This window comes from Pelecanus crispus, chromosome Z (assembly GCF_030463565.1).
Source record: "Pelecanus crispus isolate bPelCri1 chromosome Z, bPelCri1.pri, whole genome shotgun sequence".
NCBI classification, from domain to species: domain Eukaryota; kingdom Metazoa; phylum Chordata; class Aves; order Pelecaniformes; family Pelecanidae; genus Pelecanus; species Pelecanus crispus.
The window spans coordinates 22341459-22365134 of NC_134676.1; the positions used below are offsets into that span (position 1 = coordinate 22341459).

Consider the following 23676-nt stretch of genomic DNA (forward strand, 5'->3'; position numbering starts at 1 on the left):
TAATGAGCAGCAAGAAAATAGAATGCCAAATGTCTCATGAATTAAGTTGCATTCTTTCTGTGCACCCAGTGAAGTAAAAGCAGTATGGAATCATATAGGTAAAGTCTTTACTAAATTATTTATGCACAGGACTAAACCACGGTTCTTAAGTCAGTTGTAATGTTAGCATTTCCTTCTTTTGTGCTTGACTTTTCAATCATAATAACATGGATGTGACTTTATTGTGTATACGTTTGTGCATGTTGGAGAGATGGCCTAATCTCTCTAAACTCTTCCATTTGCTGTTGTTTTTCTCCAATTTTCTTTTTCAGCCTACTGTAGCAGTTTTAACAGCCATTACTGGTAGACCATCAGAAATTTCAGACTTCAACTACAGTGTTGCAGATTTGCTTTCTAATGGTTAGTATACAGATGAACAAGTGCACATTCCATTTTGGTTATAATGCATGTTTGATTAACCTCATCTTTTGCAGACTTCAAGATCATTGGTACATCTCATTCACCATCTCATGATGATTAACTACTGTCATAATATAAGCATGTTCTCACTAAAATCTCTTGTGCTCCTACATTGTCTACAAAGTTCCTGTTAGTCACTGTAAGATCCCTATCGTGCACATGACTTAGATTCTGAAAGCAAAAGCTATAAAGCTATAAACACAGCACTTTACTAACAAAATAAAAAACATACTATGAGGTGTAAAATTACTATACATATTATGAAACTCTCATTTGGTACAATACCTAAATGAGCAGAAGTCTATGAGTTCTCAAGAACTGTTCACAAATTACCTAGAAACAAGAAAAACCAAAACACTAGCTGCTACAGTCTTCAAATGCCACACACAGAGCTAGCTAAGCATGTCTCACCAAAGAAGTTAGTCCTTCTCTGTGGAGGAATGCGGTAACAGAAATATCAGTTTACAGTCTTTACTTGCAACAAGGCATTATTAAACAAACTTGGAAGCCAATTTGATGTAGTGGGTTGAAACACGAACTGAGAAAAACACCCTTTTTTAAATGTGAGCACTCTGACAAGCCAAAGCTGTTAAAAATTGCTGTGTACTGTGAAACAAAATCAAACATTCTCCTCACAAAGCAATACTGAAGTGTTTTACTAAGATTTACAACTCAGCCTGCCCCATGCAGGAATACGTATCTACAGATCTATCAATACATTCAAGGACAGCTCAAGCTTTTCTCATCGATTACAGAGTTATCTGTAAGCGCAAGCCAATTCCAGAGAATGAACTCTGTGCTCCAGTTTGCATTAAGAATTTGGGAGGGCAGCAGACTGATTGTTTACTGCTGCGCTCATCCATCAACCATCCTCCCTGCTGGAACCGCTCCTCTGTTGCGCCATTCTCCATCAGGCAAAACGTGCTGCCTTTCCTCACCCTTTCTGCAAGCCCTCCCTCTAACACCAAAGGGTTACATGTTTAAACCACCAAAAGCATTGCAAAGTTTGGTCAAATTCTAACAGTTGAGCTACAGAGTTTCCTAGGATAAAACGATTAAAATGCCATCTGTTTACAAGTAGAAAAAAACAAATCAAACACGTAAGGACATCTTTTGAATTAATTCATTTCCCATTTTCATGAAAAATTGTGTATGATTTATTTTACTTTGTGCAAAAAAGCTGTTGGGCAACTTGATTCCAAAAGTCTGTTTTCTTGGTACCGATGTCATTACTAAAATTGGGATAGGCCTTGCCATAATTGCTGGCGCCAAGGAGGTGATTATTTCACTCTGGAAACATTACAAAATGTGCAATCCAAAAGACTGAGAAGGAGAAATGCCAGCATCTAGCACCAGTCCCTACAGCTGAAAAAAAATGTCACTGTAACATTGTTGCTTTTGGAACAAGCTTTGTCTCCAACTATTTTCCCCTGACATCTGGTTATTTCATCCTGTGAAGTGTTCCCAGGAGAATCAACAATTTTTCCAAATAAAAAGTACTCTTCAAGCAGTTCTTTTCAGCAAAATTCAACCTACATGTCCAAAGCTCTGCTGAGCTGATCACACACGCGGCCATGTGGTTGCGTGCCCTCCCCAGGTGGCCCCACTGTAGATGCACCATCCATCACCGTGTCTAGCCTGTGATTCCGGAGCAGAGCTCATGGTCAAAGTCTTTGGCTCTCAAGGAGAAACCTTAAGCAGATGTGGGGCCCTCCAGGCAGCCAAGGGAGGGACACTGCTGGTTTACTATGTAAGCGATCAGGAAATCCTTTGTTTCATTCTCTTCTTTTGCAGGAATGAAGTAGGATAAGAGGATACAAAAACCTGTTCTTTCACTGTATGAGTCATCCTGAGTGAATCATTTTATCCCCCCCTGTGCTTCCATTTCCCTACCTGCAAAATGGGTACTCTGTAAAGTGCTAAGAGCTCTGGTCATTAAAAAAAGAAAGATTTTGTAAGAGCTAAACTTAGTATTACTGGGAGTAGTAGTAAGAGCAGTAGAAATATCAGAAACACTGCTTTTTAAGAGCCTATCAAAAATGGATTTGGGTGGGGAAAAGGGAAATTTAGAAATTTTACTGTTTTTTCTCATAGGAAACATGTGAAGGAATAGGAAGAATAGAAGGAGAGAAAGAGTTGGTTTATTACTTGTTTTGGTACATGTACTTTTCAAGACCTTCTCATCATCAAAAATGGAGTGGAAGAAGATATTAGACCTGGTATGTCTGCAACATTTGAAAGCAAATGGAGGGAATAATGGCAAAAAAAAAAACCCAAGGGGAAAAAAAAAGAGAAAAAAAATTTGTAAAAAATTTCTTACAATAAATTTTATGGAAAAAGGTTTCAAAAAGGAAGAAAAAAATCTTTTTCACTTCAGGCAAGAAGTTGGTTAGATTTTTTTCAAATGTGCCTTTTTTTCTGTCCAGTCTATGCTGTACTTCTGTAAAACACAGAAAATCATTATGAATTCTCCTTTCAGGCAGAATGAGATAATTTTTTTTTCATAACAAAAGAAAGGACTATAAAAAAGTTAAACAAGAATAATTATTGCAGCAGATGAAATATTACTGTGGTCTAAAGGAGAAAAACCTAACAGTGGCCAAATACGTGCTTGGCATGCCCTACTATACAGCCCTGCCAGGACAGCACGTGGGCGAGCGTCTCCTCCTGGGAATCTGGTAGTTTTGCCTTAAGGAAGCCTCAACAGCACATATTTTCCTGTACTATTCTTTTTTTACCCCCTGCAGCCATGGCTCTTTGTCAACAGATGAGAACCTGCCCATCCATGAGAAAGACATGCTTTTAAAAAGGATAGCCAATTAAGCAGGCATGCATACTATTTTCTTCTTTGAAATTTTTCTTTGAGTGTCAAAAGTTAAGGCAATAAAGACAGAAACTTGTTAATATCTGATGTCTTTCATGTGTGAATGAAATAGTGTGAGTGAAATGCCAGTACAGTTTTTGCTAATAAACTTAAGTGTCAACATACAAGTGCAACTTAGAAACAGTAAGCATAAATTTTGCAGAATAATCATGGGTTTGTACAAGTTCAGAGATTTCTACAAGGATCCTTGAGACATGAAGCGTTTGATTAAAACAAAACAAAATCCTCAAGGAATATTTAAAGTAGAGAAAAAAGGAGGGGAAATCTCTGCTTATACTTCAAATGTTGAAGTTCACACAATTCCCTGACACATGAGAAAGTGAAATAACCAATAATGGGAATATCTGTATAATTTTGACCTTCATGAACTATGATGTTACACAGTAATGTTTGTGATTGTCTCTATGTTCCATCCTTTATGGAAAGCTGGATTTAATTTACTTTCTAAGCAGCTGCAATGAAAAATATTGCACAAGAGCTGACTCTGCAAAGCTAAATTTCAGGAAATGGGGCCTCTTCTTTTGCTTCAATGAATACAATGTCTGGGCTAATTTTACATTAAAAGAACTAGGAGGTAACTCTGAAACCAAAGGCTGGTCCTGAGCCACACAGAGGTAGTACAGCAATGGCAAAGAGGTTCAGAAGGCTGATCTCAGAATCACTGTTCACCAGGATTATTATGATAAAATCCTGAACATGATAGAGAATATTCACGCACTTCAGAGAGGAAGAGCAGCAGGCAAAGGTGGAATGGACTGCACATGTGTGCGGAGAAGGGGAAGACATACAAAAAAGGATTCTTATCTTGCAAACTCATCCTGTTTAGCACATAAGTATCTCTAGCAAACAAAATTCTGTTTACCAATACTTTTCATGAAAGATTGAAGAAAAGGGATGTGCTCATGAGCAAAAGTACATTCCAAGAGCTGCTAGCCCTTAGATTTTCTTCTCCAGTTAAAACAACTGCAGTGGATTTCTAATTGATATTATCATTTTAGTATTATTGTATTTCAATAGTCTCTTCCAAGGAGTTTCAAAAGTAACTGGAAAGTTACTGGAAATTAACTTTTTCTTTCTTTTGTCATTTGGGATTTCTAATTGCCAATGAATATTTAAATTAAAATAAAATCTTATTTTGAAGCAAAAGCCCAAATATTACCATGATCAGTATCTCAAACAGAAAAAAACTGGAGAAGGCAGAGAGAGCAGCTGGTCTATCTTAATGATAAAAGAGTTACAGTGGTTTGCTTTCAATTACAAGGAATGATATTGGACTTCTATTTCTAGTACTGGCAACCGATAAGAAAATTACTACCGGTTAGGAAATCAATCAGTTTTAGGTGGTCAAGCAGAATGTTCTAATGAGCTAGTAGAAACTGAAAAATGCATGCTTCCCACCCATCTAAAACCATGTAATGATACTGACAGCACAAATACAAAGTTTTATATTTTGCTGTTGAAATATGCAATTGTGAGAAAGTTGCAAACACACAACATCAGTAACAAAGTCATAAGCTCATCTTACTGACACAGAGGAGAATGTATTTCTGAGGTGGGAAAGCTGCTTGGACAAGATTAAAAGCTGCGATGGCTTTACAAAATGTCATTTCCTAGTTATTCATTTCCAGCCTTTTCCAAGAATGGAAATTTCAAGAAGAAAAATACATTGCTTCACAGCTGTGAACCCCTGCTTGCCAAAAATGCAAATGTAATCACTATCTGTGAATCAAAGACAAATGATGGTACTGCTGATAAATATCAGTAAGGACTTAATGGAAATGTAGACCTCTAGAGCTGAAAGTCAGATTCACTTGGAAGGGCTATTTGTGCATGTGCATAGCAGCAAGCACATCAGTTACAAACTGGCTGGTACCAAGAGGAACACAGTCGTAAGAGATAAAATCCTTTTAATAGGTGATTGTGGCATCTGAGCTGGCACAAATGCTAAGACTTTGTGAAGGCTGCCACCACCACTAGTACCAGGCTTTCAAATAATGTTTCCTAACATTTTTCCAGCTCAAATCTCTGGCCCTTAAAGAATAGAAAACATATGTCAGCAATTAAGTCACTAATCATAGTGTTACCAAGCGTAAAAACCATGCCTGTGCCAATATTGACTAAGTTGCTTTGTATGTTTTCTCAAATGTCCTGGACCCTATATGGCATTGAACCTAAATGGTCATTTTTGTCATACTGAAACGTAGGCAAGCATAGGTCTTTCCTTAATAGTATGGAATTCAGAGTAGTCAGCACTGAGGTGACTATCACGGGACAAGAGGGACATTAAACCAAAGACCAAACCAGACATTGGCTTGGCCAGTGTTTCCAAGAGGATAAATAAAAAAAAAAACAACTGCTGCAGACTGGGCAGGAAAGGGCACAAGCTTCAATATTGCTGAGCCAGCCAGCATCATTTTCAGGCTCATTAAAAGAAGGGCATCTGAACAATTTGCTTGAGAACTGACAGAGTAAGTTGAACTTTTAAAAAGTAATTAATTACGCCGTTGTTGGGCCTACCACTGATCATCAGCAAGGTTTGAACCAGGGGTCCCATTAGCTTTGATCCATGTGTTCTCTTACCATGTCTTCCAAAAATATTCTAACTTATTAAAGATCCCTTATGCTGTATATATTTCCACTTGAATGTTGTATTTTTTTTTTCCCTCTGTCTCTATTACACCTTGATTCTTGTCAGAGTTCCTCTGTATGTGGGTACAAATGAAATATTAATATCACAGGGATTTCCTGTGGTCACAGCGCTAAGAGCCTGGTAAACAGCTTTACTGTCCTCAGATTCTAAATCACTGATTTCTTTCTCTTGTGAAGCTTACAGTACATTTTGAACTGCGAGCAACTTAAGGCAGACAAAAGTATCAAATTGGGACTTAAATATAATAAAGAGAGGGGGAAGGTAACAATCTGGTTAGCTCTTTGGACACTGACTATCTTTCAGAGCTCGTAGAGTAGCTATTGAAATGCGCACTGGACAACGAGCAGTACTACTGAAACTTTTTTTGGGATACTTACAGTGCAGGTTTTGGTGTATCATGAGTTGCTGAGGAGGGAAATATTAAATTTCAAATTTTAAAATTCTGTGTGCTAACACACAAGAAAAGAACTGAAAATTATGAAAGGTCATGTAGAAGTGGACCTACAGTACCAAACACTTTGTGGATAAAACAGCCAAAATGCTCACTATGCAAGAGGTAAACCAAAGAGCAGCCAGAGTGACTTAAGCAGAACGTCTTTTTCCTTGTCACAGAAAAGGCACACATCTACTATCTCATGATCTGGTTCACACAGAGGTTTATACTGTAGAATAGAGACAGAAGAGAAGTCAGGGAAACATCATTGTTTTCCAGCCTGGAGAAAAACAAATAACAGTCATTCCTGACACACACCCAATTCCTCTTTTCAGCCCTACTTTGTAGAAAGAACGCAGTCAGGTCTGGTTTGACTTTTTCAGAATCTTTGAAAAAATAAATTGTGAAACAGTGGGTATTAAAGGGTAAATAAATCCAAATAAATTTAGAAAAGAAAGGAACAAGAGCCAGAATACGAGCCAGGAAGGAAAAGCTATCCAAACCCAATTGTCTGCTGCTGTAAATAAACATTTGCTTAATTTATAGTGTAGAGTTTCTTCCATTTAAATGAACAGAAGATTTGTTCCCAAGTAAACAAGATGCCAGGAATGGCCTGAGCAGAGTCTATTTGAAACAGCAGCCTGTATTGCATGAATTGTTCGACATCCACATGGTTGAATGATTGGCAAGAGATAGTAAGAATAGTAAGAAATTAAATTATTATAGAATTATTGGATATTTCAACTCGAGAATTCAGTAATGTTTTAAGACTGAAGTAATATAAAATTGAAGGAGACATGAAGAAAACCTGAAACTCATTTGGAAGCATTAGCAACATCTCCCTAAATGTCCCTTTCAGCCTAGCTGCAAACTGCTTTCAAGCTGTCCTTTACAGAAGGATGCTCGAGTAGAGCAGTCCTTTGTACATTTTTAATTGCTTTCACATTACTGAACATGCTTAGAAGAAAACTTGTGTTACAATGGAAGTTGGTGAAAAAGGGGACTTGGTTCGCCAGCATCAGCAAGGGATCCCTTCAGGGCCTTAGTTCCATTTCCAGTCCAAAAGAACGCATGGCAGTTTTTTTCCATTACTGACCTTTCTAGGGTAACTCTGTGTGTGTTTCTCTTTGGTAGCCAAAAAAAGTATGCAAGAACAGCAAGAAGGGACTAATATGGCCTCTACTACTGGAAAACATCTGCTGATGAGTGTAACCAGAACATGTACCAGCAGCTGTAATGATGTTACTGTTGTTCATTTGCAACTTGACATTTTCATTTGTTGTAAATTTTCATTTGTCATAAGTGAACATGTTCCACCTTATCATTGAGTCTGTCAGAGCTAGCTTAAATAGTGGTCTAACACTCTCACTGCAAGTGCAGGCCCACTAACTTTTACACGTTCATCTTTACTTCATCAGATTTCTGTCTACAAAATGGGGCTATACCTGCCACAAATTTTTATGCCATTTCAGACTTAACAGACTAAAAAGTGATGAAAAACTGTACAGAGGAATTGGATGAGATCTATCTAGCATTTGTGAAATGGCATTTCAGTCTATCAGACATCCTTCCTCCATATTTCCTTTTTCCTATGTATGTTGCAACCCCAGCAGATAAAGGTGTTATCATACCATCTTTATGCAAAGCATGAAAAGTAAATACACACATGAATCAAGAATAAGAAGTAAATACACAAAACAAAAAGGTGGGTTTTGTTTTCTAAAAAATTGCCAGCATCACTTGGCCAAACTTGAAAAAACGTTTGTTTATAGATCATGCAGGGAAGATTTACAGCAAAGATTTGCACAGATGTGTGAACGTGGAGGCCAGGCTCCCTGGAAGTCCCTCGGGAGAGAGCTCAGAGGAAAGCTGGGAGCACCTGCCTGCGTCAGGATGTCACGCCTGATTTTCTGTACAGCCCTCTAGACCAACACTGTTTCCTCTATTGACTATACAAGCATGGGTGATGGGATTGTCTTTAAAATGGTGAGATTTCAAAAACAAGTAACAGAGCTTTTCCTCAGATTTAATTTTTGAAACTGAATTCAAATTTACAACCTTCTCTGTTCACCATTAAATCTTCTATTTTTAAATGTGACAGCTGAGAATTTCACATGACTATAAGACTTAGGTTTATATAAAAATTACTGGAACTATGCCAAGTGGAAAATAATGCAGATAAATTTTTATGAATGAAAAAACTTGACTGGAACAAAAGTTAAGATGGGAACAAGAAAATAGTATTTACACATACAATTTAATTCAGACACACCTTAGGATGGCATAAGATGACAGCAGTAAGACTACAAACTGTTAAGACAAAGGGAGTCACAGAAGTGTGACGTACTTTATTTGGCCATATACACCATAAGGAGTATAGGCTTTATTACACTGTGGCTTCCCACACTAAATATGGAGAAACATAACTTGTGAGGGCTAAATCAAATTTTTAGCACACTGGACACACTTGGAAAATATAGAGATACAAAAGAGGAAACTGGAAGTTATAGTATATAACATATACAATATGTTATATGTAGATATACATACGTCCACAAAAGCACACTTGTCCAAGTTTACAGGCATCATGTGTCTAAAATGCAAATAAACTAAAAGGATTAAGCTGTTTACAACATAACTGGATTTGTGATATAGCAATACGGGTGTCAAACAGTGTAAAAGAGGTTGAACAAGGAAGAATGAAAGCTGTGATAATGCAATTATCATATATATCTCTCTCTCACATATATATATATAAAAAAAATATATATAATGCATATAAAGACCTATTTTATATCTGGAAATTTTGAAGGCAAAACCTGAAACCAAAATTTTTTTTTTTCATTAAATGAAGTTAACATTATGAAAATAACTGTTTTGTGGCAGTCTTGCAAAGGCAAATTTTCATTACATTCAAATGAGGAAGGCTATTTCAAACTCAGTTGGAAAGGAAAATTTAAATGCAGATAAGGAGGACAGAAAAAGCACAAAAGAAAGAAGGGGGGAAGCAAAAGTAAACTAGCTACAGACTTGGACCCCAGATAATAAGGCAAATGTGTAAGGATATGACAAGAGGAAAATAGATGTTTGCTAAGTCAAGGAAATATCACATGTCAAATGACAGCACTCCTCACAAGCTTCAAATCACTAAATATGGAAATTTCTGAGACAATAAAGATGACTATGATTATAAAGCTCTGAGAAGGAAGATGATCTTAAGTAACTGATCTTGTGTAGGTGGTGCCCCAGGGCAGCAGCAACCAAGAAGCTTTTGTAGCAATTGGCTGTTTTTTCTCTATATATACCTCTTGGAAAGAATTTCCTAAAATTGCTTGCTGGAATCTGCGCTGATGTTTGTGTGGATGGATGCTGTCCGCAGCTGTGAGATGTACTATGCCATGTGGAGTTAGTCATTGGGGTTCAGAAAGTGGTGCAGCCATGTCACCGTGTTGGAGGTCTAACTGGCCTTGGTACAGCATCATCCCACCAGCTCCCAGGGCAGCACAACTGACAGCAACATGCAAGTCTTTGCCATGTGTTTGTCTATGTATGTAGCATCTATGTCCTTCTTTCTTTGAAACATGTTATGGGTACATGTTATAGAGCTATTTGTTTGTAGGGTCTTATAGAATTACACATGGGAATTTCTTCAAAAAGTTGGTAACTAAACAATATCATTTCACTGAAACTGAAACTTCTAACAAAAAAATATTATTAAAAGAAATGTAAGGATAAATTTTGGAATTATCAAAACTTTTTTCATCAAAATAAAACCCTTTTTTCTACTCTGACATGATTTTTTATTCAAATAGTTGATTTGAATAATAGTTTTAAATCATTAAATTGAAGCAAAGCATTATGAAACTACTGAAATGAAGTTTTTCAACTGATCTGTACTGAATTTGAGATCTCTGACAAAAAAAGACAGTTATTCACACTTTTGAAGCAACCTTCTTCCTTTTTTAATACTTAACACTTTCATAGAAGGGGAAAAGTCTTTCTCAAATATCTATAGAGAAAAGTATTTTTGACTTAGTGCTTGAGGTTTTGAGTATATTAGTGCTATATATCATCATCAGGTGCTGTTATAAAACTAGCAAATGAAAGGGAGAAGAAACAAATTTAAGTCATGAGTTCCTCTCTGTGCTTCCTGAATCCTCAAAACAGAGGTCAGATCAGCAAAATCAGTTTCTGTCATTTAGCTTCTAAAGCTGTGCACGGTTCTTTCTTTTTATACATAACAAGTTTGAAAATGTTGCACAATTTTTGATGAAAGAAAAAATATATTTAAAAGATTATATCATACTACAGCCATGTCATGCACCTATTTAAGTCACAGATACACACATATTCACAGTATCACCAATGCAAACAAATAAAGGAGTGCAGAAATCTACTTATGTGTTTTGTAACGTGACTTAAGAGCCATGCTGTAGTGCATATTAGTCTGAATTAAAACCCACCATAGCTGAAATCTGATAGGAGTCACAGCAATGAGGTTGTGTCATTTGTGTTGCCATCAGAATGATGACATCACTGCTTGGTGACTTCATGTATGTGAATTGACCACACTTTGAGCACAAGGTTCTTTCAATATTACATTCAGCCTAAGTAGTTGGTTTACTCTTGCTGCTGTGTTCCAAAACATTATATTCCATACTGGACTTCCCTTGTTTTATATGAATACTGTCCTTATATTATAAAATAATGCCACAACTACTAAATATTAAAGTATGCATTCAGCATAAGATAAGTTACTTGCATTAGAAAGAATTAATCTGGTTAAATGTGCACACTGCAGGTGCCCATATACAAGTTAGATTCCATTTATATGCATTATTTATATTCAGCGGAGCTTTTGTTAATAAAATCAGTGACATCAAGAGCACAACTCCTCCCAAGGCAGACATCTAAAATACATGATGTAGTCATACTCCGAAAACAAGTATTTCTTTGTTAGTAGTGCTGGTATGGCAGACATCTCTCTTTAGGTGAGCTGAATCCTGTCTGTTACGCTTTACACTGTAATTGTGCTTCTCAGGAAATTGTGTTGGAAAAAAGGTGCCCCTTATCTTGGGAAAAAATGCAACCAACTAGTTCAGCCATGGTGTAATGGAAGGGAATAAAAGGGAGAGGACTTCTATCAAGGCATGTCAACACTGATCCAGATTTGGGCCGCCTCATATCCTCAGTTGAACCAGCTGTAAATGGGCTTTTGGTATTCAGGCTGAGCTGTCAAGTGAGCTCCCCATGAAGCTTGCTGCTCTCTCCCTTATGTTATGCTAGGGACAGACACTGAAGTGCCTCATCTCCACTGGCCTCATGGTCCAGTTACATTTGAACAGAGCTTTGTCCACAACCTGATAATCTACAGTTGTGCACAGGGAGAAGGTGTGAGAACAAAGTGTGCTGTAAAGACAAGATTATGGCTTCAGGAAAATTGAGAGTGGATTGTACACTGAAATGAGTGGCAGGGAACTGCATTGTGTGCTTGCATGTGGTGGGGAAAGAATGTAACGTATGTTTTTCTGGGTGTAGCTTGAAAGAGAATGTCCCTGAGGAAGCGCCTTTTCTTTGCTGGAGTCAAACTTTGCCATTTGTTCTGTTTGGCATAGTTTGCAATATTTTTGTTTGCTTAAAAAACCCATTTACTATTTCAAGACAGCAGTTGTTATCACATTCATGTTAAAGGAATTGTATTTTATCTTGCCAAGTCTAATACTTCTGCTATAAAAAATGGAAATATGAGACCAAGCCAAAAGATTGTAGTGGCAAGAAAAAACAGTAAAGATTCTGTAAAATCACTGACTCAGCTTGAAATAGCAGTCAAAAATGCTAACAGCATACTGGGCATCATCAACAAAGGTACTGAGAAAAAAAGCAGGCGTAATTTTACCTCTGTACAGAAACCTTGGTGTGTTCATGTCGAGTAATGCGTGCAGTGTGGTCTCTATATTTCAAGGACACAGTCGTGTTTGAGGAAATACAAAGAACGGCAGCTAAAATTATCAAGGATGGGGCAGCAGCCTATTTCTGAAAATTTAAGAAGGCTACAACTCTTCAATTTCTACAAGAAAAGGCTGAGGAGGTTACGACTGAGCTTTACAAAATCATGAAGTTGGTGGATAAAGTGAATGCAGAATCTTTCATGAAATGCCACAATGACAGAACTAAGGGACACTTGTTGAAACCAGTAGGACACCACTTCAAAGCACAGTAGAGAAAGTGCTTTCCTACATAGTCAGAAAGGTTGTCAGAAGGCTGTGGAAGAAGACCGTAGCAGCAAATTCAAAAAAAGAGATTAGACAAATCCATGGGCAACAGGTGCTTAGATGGACTCTAAAGGGAACAGGCAAGGATGAACCCTATAACATCCCTAATACAACACCAGCAGATGCTGGGCAATATGATGGGAATGGACTGCAGAAATTGGACAGGCTTTCATGTTCTCCTGTTGCTGCAGGTGAAGACAGAACACTAGGTTAGGTAGGCCATTGGTCAGGCCTAGTAGGACATGTCTTGTATTGTTAGAAAATAGAATACTTGATCACCTCAAACTCCACCCTTAATTCACTAGAGAAAATAGCATTTGTTCCCATTTAATTTTGTAAAAATAACACTGTTTAACATATCACACTCTGGAAAACAGTGCAATGCTGACTATGCAGGCTTCCTCATTAGCACTAACAGTGGCAGAATAAATAAAAGCGCATATACCACCTCAAATTTCTATGGTCATCATGATTTGAGGCCCATACTGCTTATGAAAGCCTATTTTGCTAAATGAAGTCACCTACGAATGCCACTGAAGTCAGACTTCGTGTAGGAAAGGTCATCTCTAGCTTGCAGGCTTTGTTCAGCATTCAGAAATCCCCCAATTCTGCATATGATATTTGGTACTTCAGTGTCCCCATGAGTTTGCACACCGTACAGCTTGCATTGAACTTTCCCAATGGACTGTATTCAACATCTTCAACTACTGGAAGTGTAATTGAAAATTATGTGAGATCCCAGCCCTCTTTTCAATGGCAGTTACATAAGCTATGGCAACAGGGGACAGGTCATATCGCCAACAATGACAACAGGCACTTGCCTCTCACAAACAATCGTAATACTGGAGAGGAAAAAAGATTCATCCAGTAAAGGAATAAAAAATGTGAACTCTTCAACAGCCAAGTGGTATGCATGCTGTTAATATTATTCATAGTTACATTTACGCACTGTTCCCTACCCTGCAGACAGACTCCTTCAAGGAATACCCTGGTTTTGCTCCTGATCTCCCCAGCACTGGGATTCCCAGTCTGAAAGTCAGCAGTTACTTCAAATATTCAACCGATGCCAATAACCTAGAGGTATACGACTCATTCAGTAGCATTTATTACATCTATTCATCATCTTTATAGTGGCATTAGCTTTGCTAACACCAAGCAATTAATCAAGGAACTGCACTGTTTTGGGATGGCCAGTCTCTAGGCAGCGTGATGTAGCCACAGCTTCCTCCTGCCAGACGTGGGTACCAAAAGAGGGGGTCATGCCTACGGCAGAGTTCTCCTTTGTGGTACCTTTAAGTCAGGAAGCCAGTGCAGCTACCTCCAGTCAGCACACCTGGATCTCATCCCATTCTTCTGTCCTAGCTCTTCTGCTCCAGAAACAACACTACCCACTCATGTCAGGCCACAAGCATTTCCTTGTCTCCATTCAATAAAACTTGTATTTAGCATCCCTATTGTGATCTACATATTAAGGGTATGATCATGAAAAGCTCATCCAATAGATCAGTTTTGTTCCACTTATCTATAAATATGCTATAGACTGAGAAAGTCATACTTGACAACATCCTTCAGCAATCTCCAATCTACCAAACTTCATGACATCGCAAAAAAGCAGTATCACCCACTTCTGGAGTTAAATAAGAACAGACGCATTGTTCTACAGAATACCACAGGCTGAATCATCAAAGGCCTCTTGCTCTCAGGGGCACTGGGGAGGCTGGGATGTGCCCTCTGCAGATCAGCCAACCCTAAGTTCCAAAAAACAGGAAAGCCTGAATTGGCATATGTTACAAAAAATAAATAAAGACAGAGGAAGGCCCACCCACAAAGTAAACAGATAACTATCAACTGTAGACACACCACAAGGATTGTGGCAAAGAGCTGACAGTACTCCTGAAGCTTATTAGCTCTTTGGGCTAATTACCTATATCACGAAAAAATAAAGAAGTTCTAAAATCTGATAGCTGCATCTTTTCTGAACAGTAAGCTGTTGTCCAACAACCCTCACTGCTTGCTTGACTTGCCATCAGTTCCTCTCTTAAACTTCCAACATTTCAATTCAGTTCCTCCAAAATGGTACTTTTTTATAAGTTCAAACTTTTCCTTCATTACAAAAGAAGAAACCCAACAGAAATATGACATTTTCTGTCAAGACTGCTGCTGCACTCTTCAGTGGCAAATAGTCAAGAAAGTGGAGTCATATTCTCATTTAAATGTATGTACTCCTGTCTCAGCCAAGGTTTTATTTTACAGTGAGTTTCCTTACTACCTTGTTATTTCTCCTCAGGAATAACAAGAATTGTCTTCACTGAAAAGTCTGTACCATCGTTTATCCCTTCTAGACTATTTCCCAGAAATGTTCTGATTCACAACCACCACACTTCACAATCACATCCCGAAGTTAGGAGTGAGTAGGAATGAGTGGCAGAATTGAGCAGCATTAATGTAACAGGTAATAATCCTTAAGTAAGTCACCTTCTTATTTTGCATAAATACCAACTATCTGCTTTTACTCCAGTCAGTGTAACGTCAGGAGAAATTTTCCAAGGTGCATCAGAAAGAGAGGGTTTGCCTACAGACCGTACTGTCATGTTAAGAAGCTGCAGCCAGCAGCGACCAAGCCAGCTTTGCAAGGGGAAGAATCAGCACAGCCTGGGCTCAGCTGCAGCTCCTCAAAGCCAGCTGGAGCACCTCTGCACACTGCCAGCAGGTGATACCCTTCAGATGCTTCATAATATTGATACTGAAAAGAATATCATGCTTTTACCACATACCCTGAAGTTATTGCACCTTTTGGACAGAGGGTGACTGTGATTTCAGTGACCCAAACCAGAGGTTTCTCTGCCTTGTCTGTAAGTCTCTTCCATGCTTTCACTGGTCTCTGCATGTTGGGAGCCTGGTTGCTGTTCTTCATGGGAACTTTGTTTCCATTGGAAACTGCAGTGTAAGGACATTCTGGGACCATTTCTCTCAACACCCTTGCAAGAGGGATATCCATACTGCAGTACAACCCTGTCACTCAGTCCCTGTGGTCCTGGGACCCACGACCCCTGTGGCTTTTCTACTCACATTCTCCCATCTTCTCCTTCCCCCCGTCACCCCTGCTCCTTCAACACACAGCAGGATTGCTACGTTAACAGATAAAGAAAGGAGAATGGCATGCTAGTCTAGTCTACCCTTGATTGGCTTAGAGTAGACTTGGTAGTGTAGGTTAATGGTTGGAGTTGATGATCTTAAAGGTCTTTTCCAAGCTAAACGATTCCATGATTCTATGATTCTATGCTGGAGCTCTCCCTGCTTCCTGGCCTGAACATCCATCAGCGCTCCTGACGTCATCACATTACTTGTCCCTACGCATTTTGGTGCCGTTTCATACTGTGGCGAGACTGCAGTGTTGCTGTTCCGTCCCACAGAACTTCAGGGAGCAGCCCTGACCCATGGGGACAAACCCACAGACTCCTGAGTCTGGTGACTAAGAACACCAACCAAAGTCACGCAGGTGATTTGGAAACGGGTCCTGCTCAGGCCCACCAGGAAGGTTGCTCGGCTGGGCAGCGCGGGTAGGGTGGGCTGGCTTGAGCTGCCAGCTCCCCGGAGGCGGCCAGAAGCGTGAACTTGGCGGGCAGCTCCCTCCCTTTCTCTCCTCCCTCTGCACGCCAGTTTCCCTCTGGTCTCTGGCTGGGGCAGGGCTTGCCTGGCTTCGCTCCATGCTGCCAGAGAACAGCATGTACCTTGTCTAGTCAGTCTCCAAGTATCTCCCCGAAAGCCACCCCCGAGCTCAGGTACTGTTTCCAAATGGCAGCGTAGCAGAGGACTCCCAATTCACAATTAGCAGAAAAGGTATTCTCTCCTACCAGATCAATGTTATAACTAAAGGCATCAGCAACTAAAGGGAGGTAGGCAGGTATTTTAGACAGAATACTTGATGGTCAAATCAGCCTGCACGTATCGGCTACAAGGATTTTTTTTCTTTGAAATTATTTCTTTTTTTTCCTGCAAGAATCAATAGAAGCAGTCAAAAAAGCAGTAACTGAAAGGCAGAAGAATTAATCAGAAAGATACTGATTTATTTGCACAGCTGTATGTAATAATTAACGTATGTATGTTTTAGCTCACTACCTTGGAGACACCCTGCACAGTGTAACACTTTAGCAATACATAGGTCATTGACATTGCATTACTTTATTACATTTTAATAAAGCTATAGATCCACAACTTACTGCAGTTATTTCAGCAAAACTCTTCCTTAGCAGTTTCTGAGAACAACTGGGACTACTCTTTAGCTTGAGTAGCGTAGTTATTTAATTTTCTTTTAATACAAAATGGTTTTAGTAAAGGATAGCTGGAAAAAATTCCTAACTGCTTTAATGGTAGTACTGACATGGCTTCAACTCAGAACCAAGACTATTTGAAAAATAAAGTTTTTAATACGCTAATGTTCAATTAACTTGATATATTTCCTCACAAAGACATGTATTTAGTTACTAGTCTATCCCACAGTAACAAATCAGCCATTTATTTCTAAACAAAGGCTGTATTGTAAAAAACATCTTTTTATATGAGTTAAATATAGCCCTGAACTATTAGTCTATTATGTGTTTATTAAAATGATGGTACTTTTGTTAAAAACACAGAGGAAAAAAATGTGGGAGGCACTAAAAGAGAAGAGGGAATTCATTTTGCATACCTAATAGAAACCTGTCCTGTCAGTGCCTATTAAGCTATATAAAGCATAAAGTTATCACAAGAAAAAATAATTAATCAAAAGACAGAACTTTGCTGATTGCTAACTGAAAATATCTACAAGAAAAGCATACACACAGATCACTATTACAGTCTGCTTCTATTCCTCTGAGCCTCTGAGAGGAGGGGAAATGCAGGAAGTATAACACAGCACAGTCTCACACATGCCACTATAAAGTCTGTCTCCTCCCAGGACACTTATCTCTACCAGTCAGTCTATTTATGCAGGAAAACTACATGTAAGTATCCCAAAATAGCTCATGCAAACTATAGCTTCATTTTACCCTCCAGACTCCAGAACTGCAAGCTTTATATTATAACTTTGTTCCTGAAATAAATCTACTGAAGATATTTAGAAGGTACCTGTAAGTGCAAGGACTGAACCTGAATACTGAATAGGAAAAACGTATGTAATGGGCCCTCATTTAAAAAATGCTACACACAGTATTGTGCAAGAAAAAGCTAATTAATTTTGTTTCTTAATCTATTAATTGTGAAACTCAGTAGCTGAACATCTTCAATAACCATGCAAAATCTATCAGGTCAAAATTAAACCCTGTGACTTTTCTTGGGACACGTCTGCGTGTCATAATAGGAAGGGGAGCTTGAAAGAAACAAAGCAAACACGTTACCACACTGCGTCGGCAGTCCTTAAGGAGCTGGTAGATCTGGATCTCGGCTTCATAACAATGCTCATTTTGAACAATTCCTTCAGTATTTCTAGCAGTCAAACATCAGTTGTCCTTACAAAGCTTATTCTCAAAGTACTCCATTTCGAAGTATTTTTTTAAATCCTCTGCTTTTTAAAACGCTTGAAATCCATCTCCTGTAATAATCCAGGCTGTGGAGGAAGAATTCTAACACGCTGCAACTCCTTCCTTTGTCACACTGAATTTACTCTAGCACTGTGCTCTTCGGAAATGACAGTGCTTTTCTCTTCTGCCTTGTATTGCCCTGGGAGGAACTAGTCTGGTTTGAATCTATTCTCCCTGCAGGTCACATGGAAATGAAGGCAGCTGACAAGAGTCTCTATCTCTTTCTTGCAGTTTGATAACAACAGGTTTAAAGGTCAATCACGGTAAAAAAAAAAAAAAAAAAAAAAGGAACAATACTGATGGATAATAAATGAAAGGAAAAGGTGACTGTAAGTTACAGTAACATTAGTGAGTTTGCAGGGAATTTCCACTTAGGGACATGCTAGATAAATTAGTCTTTGTGGGGTAAAGAAAGGAACAAAGTTTTTTAATTCTAAGTTAACTAAAAGCCTTACCTAGAAATTTAATTCTTCCCTTTCTTTTTCTCCTAACCCTTGCCTAGATACTGTGAATAGGTACTATTGTCTAACTTCACAAAACAGAAAGTATTCCCTGTCTGAAAGACATTCAAAACACTGTGGGGAAGTTAAGTAAAAATAAAATTCCTTGTTGACTGTTAAAGTCAAACACACATAGAGACAGCTATTGTTATAAATCACTGAAGGACAAAATACCTCAGTTAAAGAACTCTAACATGATGTCCTCTCTACTGTGCTGCAGAAAGAGATCTTTTCCTGTTACAATAAATACACTAATAGTTTATGCATTACAAACGAACTTGCATTTATAATTTCTGGCCAAAAACTTACCATAAAAGCTTTGAGAGTTAATTCCTTTTAGGAAATTTTAGTGTAAGCATATTTGGCAATTTCAGTGTTAGAAGATGAAAAAAATGCAGAGAACTGGACAGTGAGTATACCATTTAAATTATACATTTTGAATTTGCTCTGAACTGTGTTAGGATTGTTTTTAAACTGAAGGAGCAAAGTTATTGCTCAACAAGTGGTTACATGCGTAAAGCCATTCCTTTGTACAGTCTTTACAAGTGTTGCAGTATATTATTTTTGATAGTAGTGTAGCTAGGTTGATAATGAAAGCAAGCACTAAAAATTGTATTTATAAAATTTATATAGACTTGGCAAATAGAAGAAAAACACGTTAAACAGCCTATGCCTTAAAATATCAAAAAATTAATCAAATAGGAATGTGCGTAAAGTGTGTAAAGCTCTCTAGAACTTTTTCACTTTATTTTATAACAGTACAATAACATGCATTACCAACTACATAGTGTATCAACAGGAATGTTCCTAACTGCCCTGGAGGCTTGTGCCAGTCATCTGCATATAAAGTGCTCCACAACAGCAGAAGGAATGTTGATAAGGTTTCTTGCTTAGCATTCTGTTCTTCATGCTTTCTGGCACCTATCTTTCAAATATCACCTAGTGGTTAACGCAGGACCTTTTTTAAGAGTCCTGTGGAACCGTAAAAGTTAACCTCAAAGAGTGGATAAAGCATCTGCGGTAAATTTAGCTCAAAGGGTCATACAGTCATGGGACCTTTAGTAACTGCTGAGTCTGTCACTATGCAGGTCACACATCTATAGAAGTGGACATAAATCAGGCACCGTGTGAAACTTTTTTATTCCTTAAACAGATGGAATAGGTCAAAAAACAAAAATCATATGAAATAGAGGTGCTGGGCTATTACAGAATAGCTGGCTATTTTAAAGCTTTTTTAAAAGTTTGTCTCTATTTATTATTGATAAATATCAACATTATTCCCATATCAATGAGGGAACACAAAATGAAAGAAAACAAAGCTTTTGACTAAGTGGGTTCATAATACCATACTGGAATGAAATATTCAAGGACTACTTCTGCTGTGCCACACGGTAGATACCTCAGGATGATTTCTTCTCAAAAGCGTATCAGTCAAGATACTGCATCTTACTTGTAGTTGATAGAAATATAACTAGAAATATAGTGTAGTATATTTATATACTAAATATTACTATACAGTATAAATACATTGTAGTTACAGGTACTTATATAATTAAAGTAGTGTTTTTTAATGCAGATTAAAAAAAAAAAAAAGCCTGATGGAGATGCAGATCATCAATGGAGGTACGTACTAACACCTATTGGTAACATGCTTTCTTTTTTGGTCTCCTTCATCAGCTCCTTAGAAATAAACCCCTGCCCTCTTAAGTGTCTGCCAACTTCAGACCAGGTGCTATTATGAAATATATATTAATTAGCAACAAGAAGATTATGGTATTGCAACCATATTCCAAGCAGTCAAATCACAGCCTGTCCTCAGGTAGCAACCTTAGAAACATCAGTTTCCTGCAAAAAGGAATGTATCAGTAGGAGGGAGAGCTCACAGTCCTCCAGGAAAGGTTAGTTTTATGTGAAATTAAAAAATTGACTTTGGTGAAGCTAAGAAAAATTAGTATCAATGGTAGTTTTATCTCACATTTAAATAAAGGTAAGAGCATACCAGTCCACTGCGCTCATAGAAGATGACACAGCTTTTATTTTTAGGCCCTGGGTCTTGGTATGGGGTCAAATAATATAAACTTTCAATTTCTTGTAATTTGAGGAATTAAGAGAGAGTGCAATTAGGAGAAATTAACAGAATAAAGACAGAAATGGCCATTCCACTCTGATATCAATGGAAAATTGTGATATCAGTTAATTAATTGTTAAAATAGCCAGTAAGAAGCTGTCAGCAAGAGGAGTAAATGAAAATTCTCAAAGACATAAGAAACCACAGTGTCAGATCCAACTTCATTTTAAGAGCTAAGATTTACATATTGGAAGATGGAAGTGTATCTGTGTTAATTGGAAGCCTTCTTTTTTCCCAGAACAATATTTTATGAGTAAGAGCTACTGCATTTTATGTTATTAAATCCAAAATGCCAAGATGCAAATGTACAGATATATATTTAAACTACTATAACGATACATATAAGCATATTCATTATTGTACACTGCATGTTCATAAAAAGATGTGCATAGCTTTATAGGTGCACATATAATATACATAATACATAAATGCAAGCATTTGAGACAAATGCAACAGGGCATTTGTAGCATCTAATTGGTACATGTACTTCTGTAACTTCAAAAAAATCGTATTTCTTTTCCTTTTTGGAATCCTTTTTTAGGATGGCAGGAATAAAGGCTCTTGAACTGAGCTCTTTTTGGTATGCCATCACAGTTAAGGCAAGTGTTGATTGCATAATGAAAATAAGGAAGAAAAGATTTTAAATTACTGAAAATACTGAAAGATGGAGCCGTTCAGTACTGCTTATTATCCACTAATAATAAAAGCAGCAAGAAAAGCAACAATATTTTTTATCTGCATGTATCCACTGACTGAGGTTTTGGCTGTATAGTTAAGCTGTCTAAGGAAGAAAAGACACAGAAATAATAACACCAATAATAAAATGCGTGTAGGATTCAACCCACTTTAATGATGCTTGCATCTTAGTTACTCATCTTCAAATTAGTAACTAATTGAATTAAACCAGTGTTACATTGCACTAAATTGAAAATTAAAATGAATTGGAAAAAGCCTGGCTTAGGGAACGAGGGGACTGACTGTTCTGCTCAATGCTTGGGAACAACTTTGTCTTGAGAGCATGGAAAATTTGCTTAAACATTCTGAGGCTTGGCTTCTTCATTTGTAAAACAGGGATAACGCACATCATGCTGCTTGAAAAGCACTTCGACATCAAAGGGCTGAAAACATGCAATAGGTGCCAGGTTATTATTGCTGCTGTTGTATACAAACTGAAGAAATACATTCACAATTTTCCTTTTTAAGACGAAGTGAAAAGCCCCTGTAGTCTGGTAAGACTTGAGTTTAACATTGTAAATTAAAACTGCAACAGCTGATACCACTTTTCTTGTTTACTGGGGTGAAAAATTCAGGAATTTCTAGCAAATATGCATTGCTTTAGGACACTTAGGGACACTGGCAATGTACCAAGAGAAACAGAATCCTGGAAGCCTAGCATCAAGCCTTAACACGTAAAGAATGACTGGGCTTTTAAGTATTTTGTTTGGAATGCACATTAGCCAATGAAAGGTATACAACAAGCTGCTGCTTCTTGATGTGCAATCTTAGTTTCATCATGAAATTAGTTCAGATAGCACTATTAAAGTATCTCTCAAAACTTGAAGCTGGGCTCATTCACTCAGGACTATCCCTGGCATTGCGTAGCTACTATTGCATCTGGTCTGGTGCACACTTTGTATCTTTCCTTTTCTTCATATACGCTTGCCAGTTTACATGTTTATATGAAATACAGTTTTCAATATACAAAGAATATGCACTGAGATCCAGACCCAACCTTTCTAATCGCTAGGAGCACATACTCCACAATGGGAAACATTTTCTCACAAGCTAAGTACAATACTGGTTAGTTTAGCTAAACTGTGAGTTGCACGGTTCATCCTAGCTCATCCACAGCACTAGTTTAATCTGCTTATGTGCTGTACTGCAGAACAAGACCAAAGGACAGAAAAGATTAACAAGATATTCTTACATTTCTTGCATGGGTGGGTTTGAGAACTAGTAATGCAGGTGTAGGTTCAGAAGAGACATCTTTCAATAACAAGCATTAAGCAAGACAATTAGAGAAGGAAATTTCTGACCCACCAGAAACTTTGCCACTGCTCACCATAGCAAATGATTTAGAAAATATTCTTTCGTAGGGTGTTGACAGAATCCCAGGGAATTAAACTCTGCCTTTCATTTCTAGGTAACAGCATATTCCCTTTTGACTGGAGTGACTTTAACAAAGAGGAAAAAGGTATACATAACTGCATAAGTAAAATAACAAAAAAATGTAATAATAATTACAGCTTAGAATTCTTACAAATGGAAAAAGGCAAACCAAAGGGTACAAAAGAAATACAACATAAGTCATTAGTGTTTCCTTTCTACATTCATTTACATTTAGCTGCCTGGATCAAGCTACCTGACTTATGAATAAATATGGCTTATTTGCTCAGTGATTACAGTGTAAATAAAGTTACTCTGTGCTCTACAAAGTCTTCACCCAGACTCAGGCATGCAAAACTCCTCGTAGGTAGCATGGCAAAGACGGCCTTGTGCGAGGACACCCTGTTCTGCCATGATGCCTTGGCTGAGGATACTCAGTCCCAGTACCCTTTGAAGCTGCCAGGTGCTGCTGCCTGAGCTGTACCATGAGCAGCAAATGAGGCATGCCTTGGAGAGAGGCCTTACAGTGCCTTGCTCCATCACACAGCAAAGCCAGGTTCTTGATATATGATGGGCTTAAAACACGCCCCTCTGCCTTTATTCTGGCCCAGTTTTCATTTGATTCGGTCCGTTATGCAATTAGAGATTAGCAAATTCAGTACTAACTGACCATTGCTGGTCCATGT

General features: G+C 38.0%; 1 protein-coding gene across 5 annotated transcripts in view; it reads right to left on the bottom strand.

Moving 5' to 3' along the window:
- The window catches only part of PDE4D (phosphodiesterase 4D), a 424494-nt gene that overhangs the window by 142876 nt on the left and 257942 nt on the right, over positions 1-23676 (bottom strand). The window contains exon 1 of one of the 5 annotated variants that reach the window (XM_075727016.1): positions 18074-18138. The exons of the other annotated variants lie outside the window; for them this stretch is intronic. Within the exon in view, the coding sequence (XP_075583131.1) occupies positions 18074-18138 (65 nt within the window). Of the gene's footprint in view, positions 1-18073; positions 18139-23676 lie in introns of those variants that run through there. 5 annotated transcript variants of the gene reach the window in all.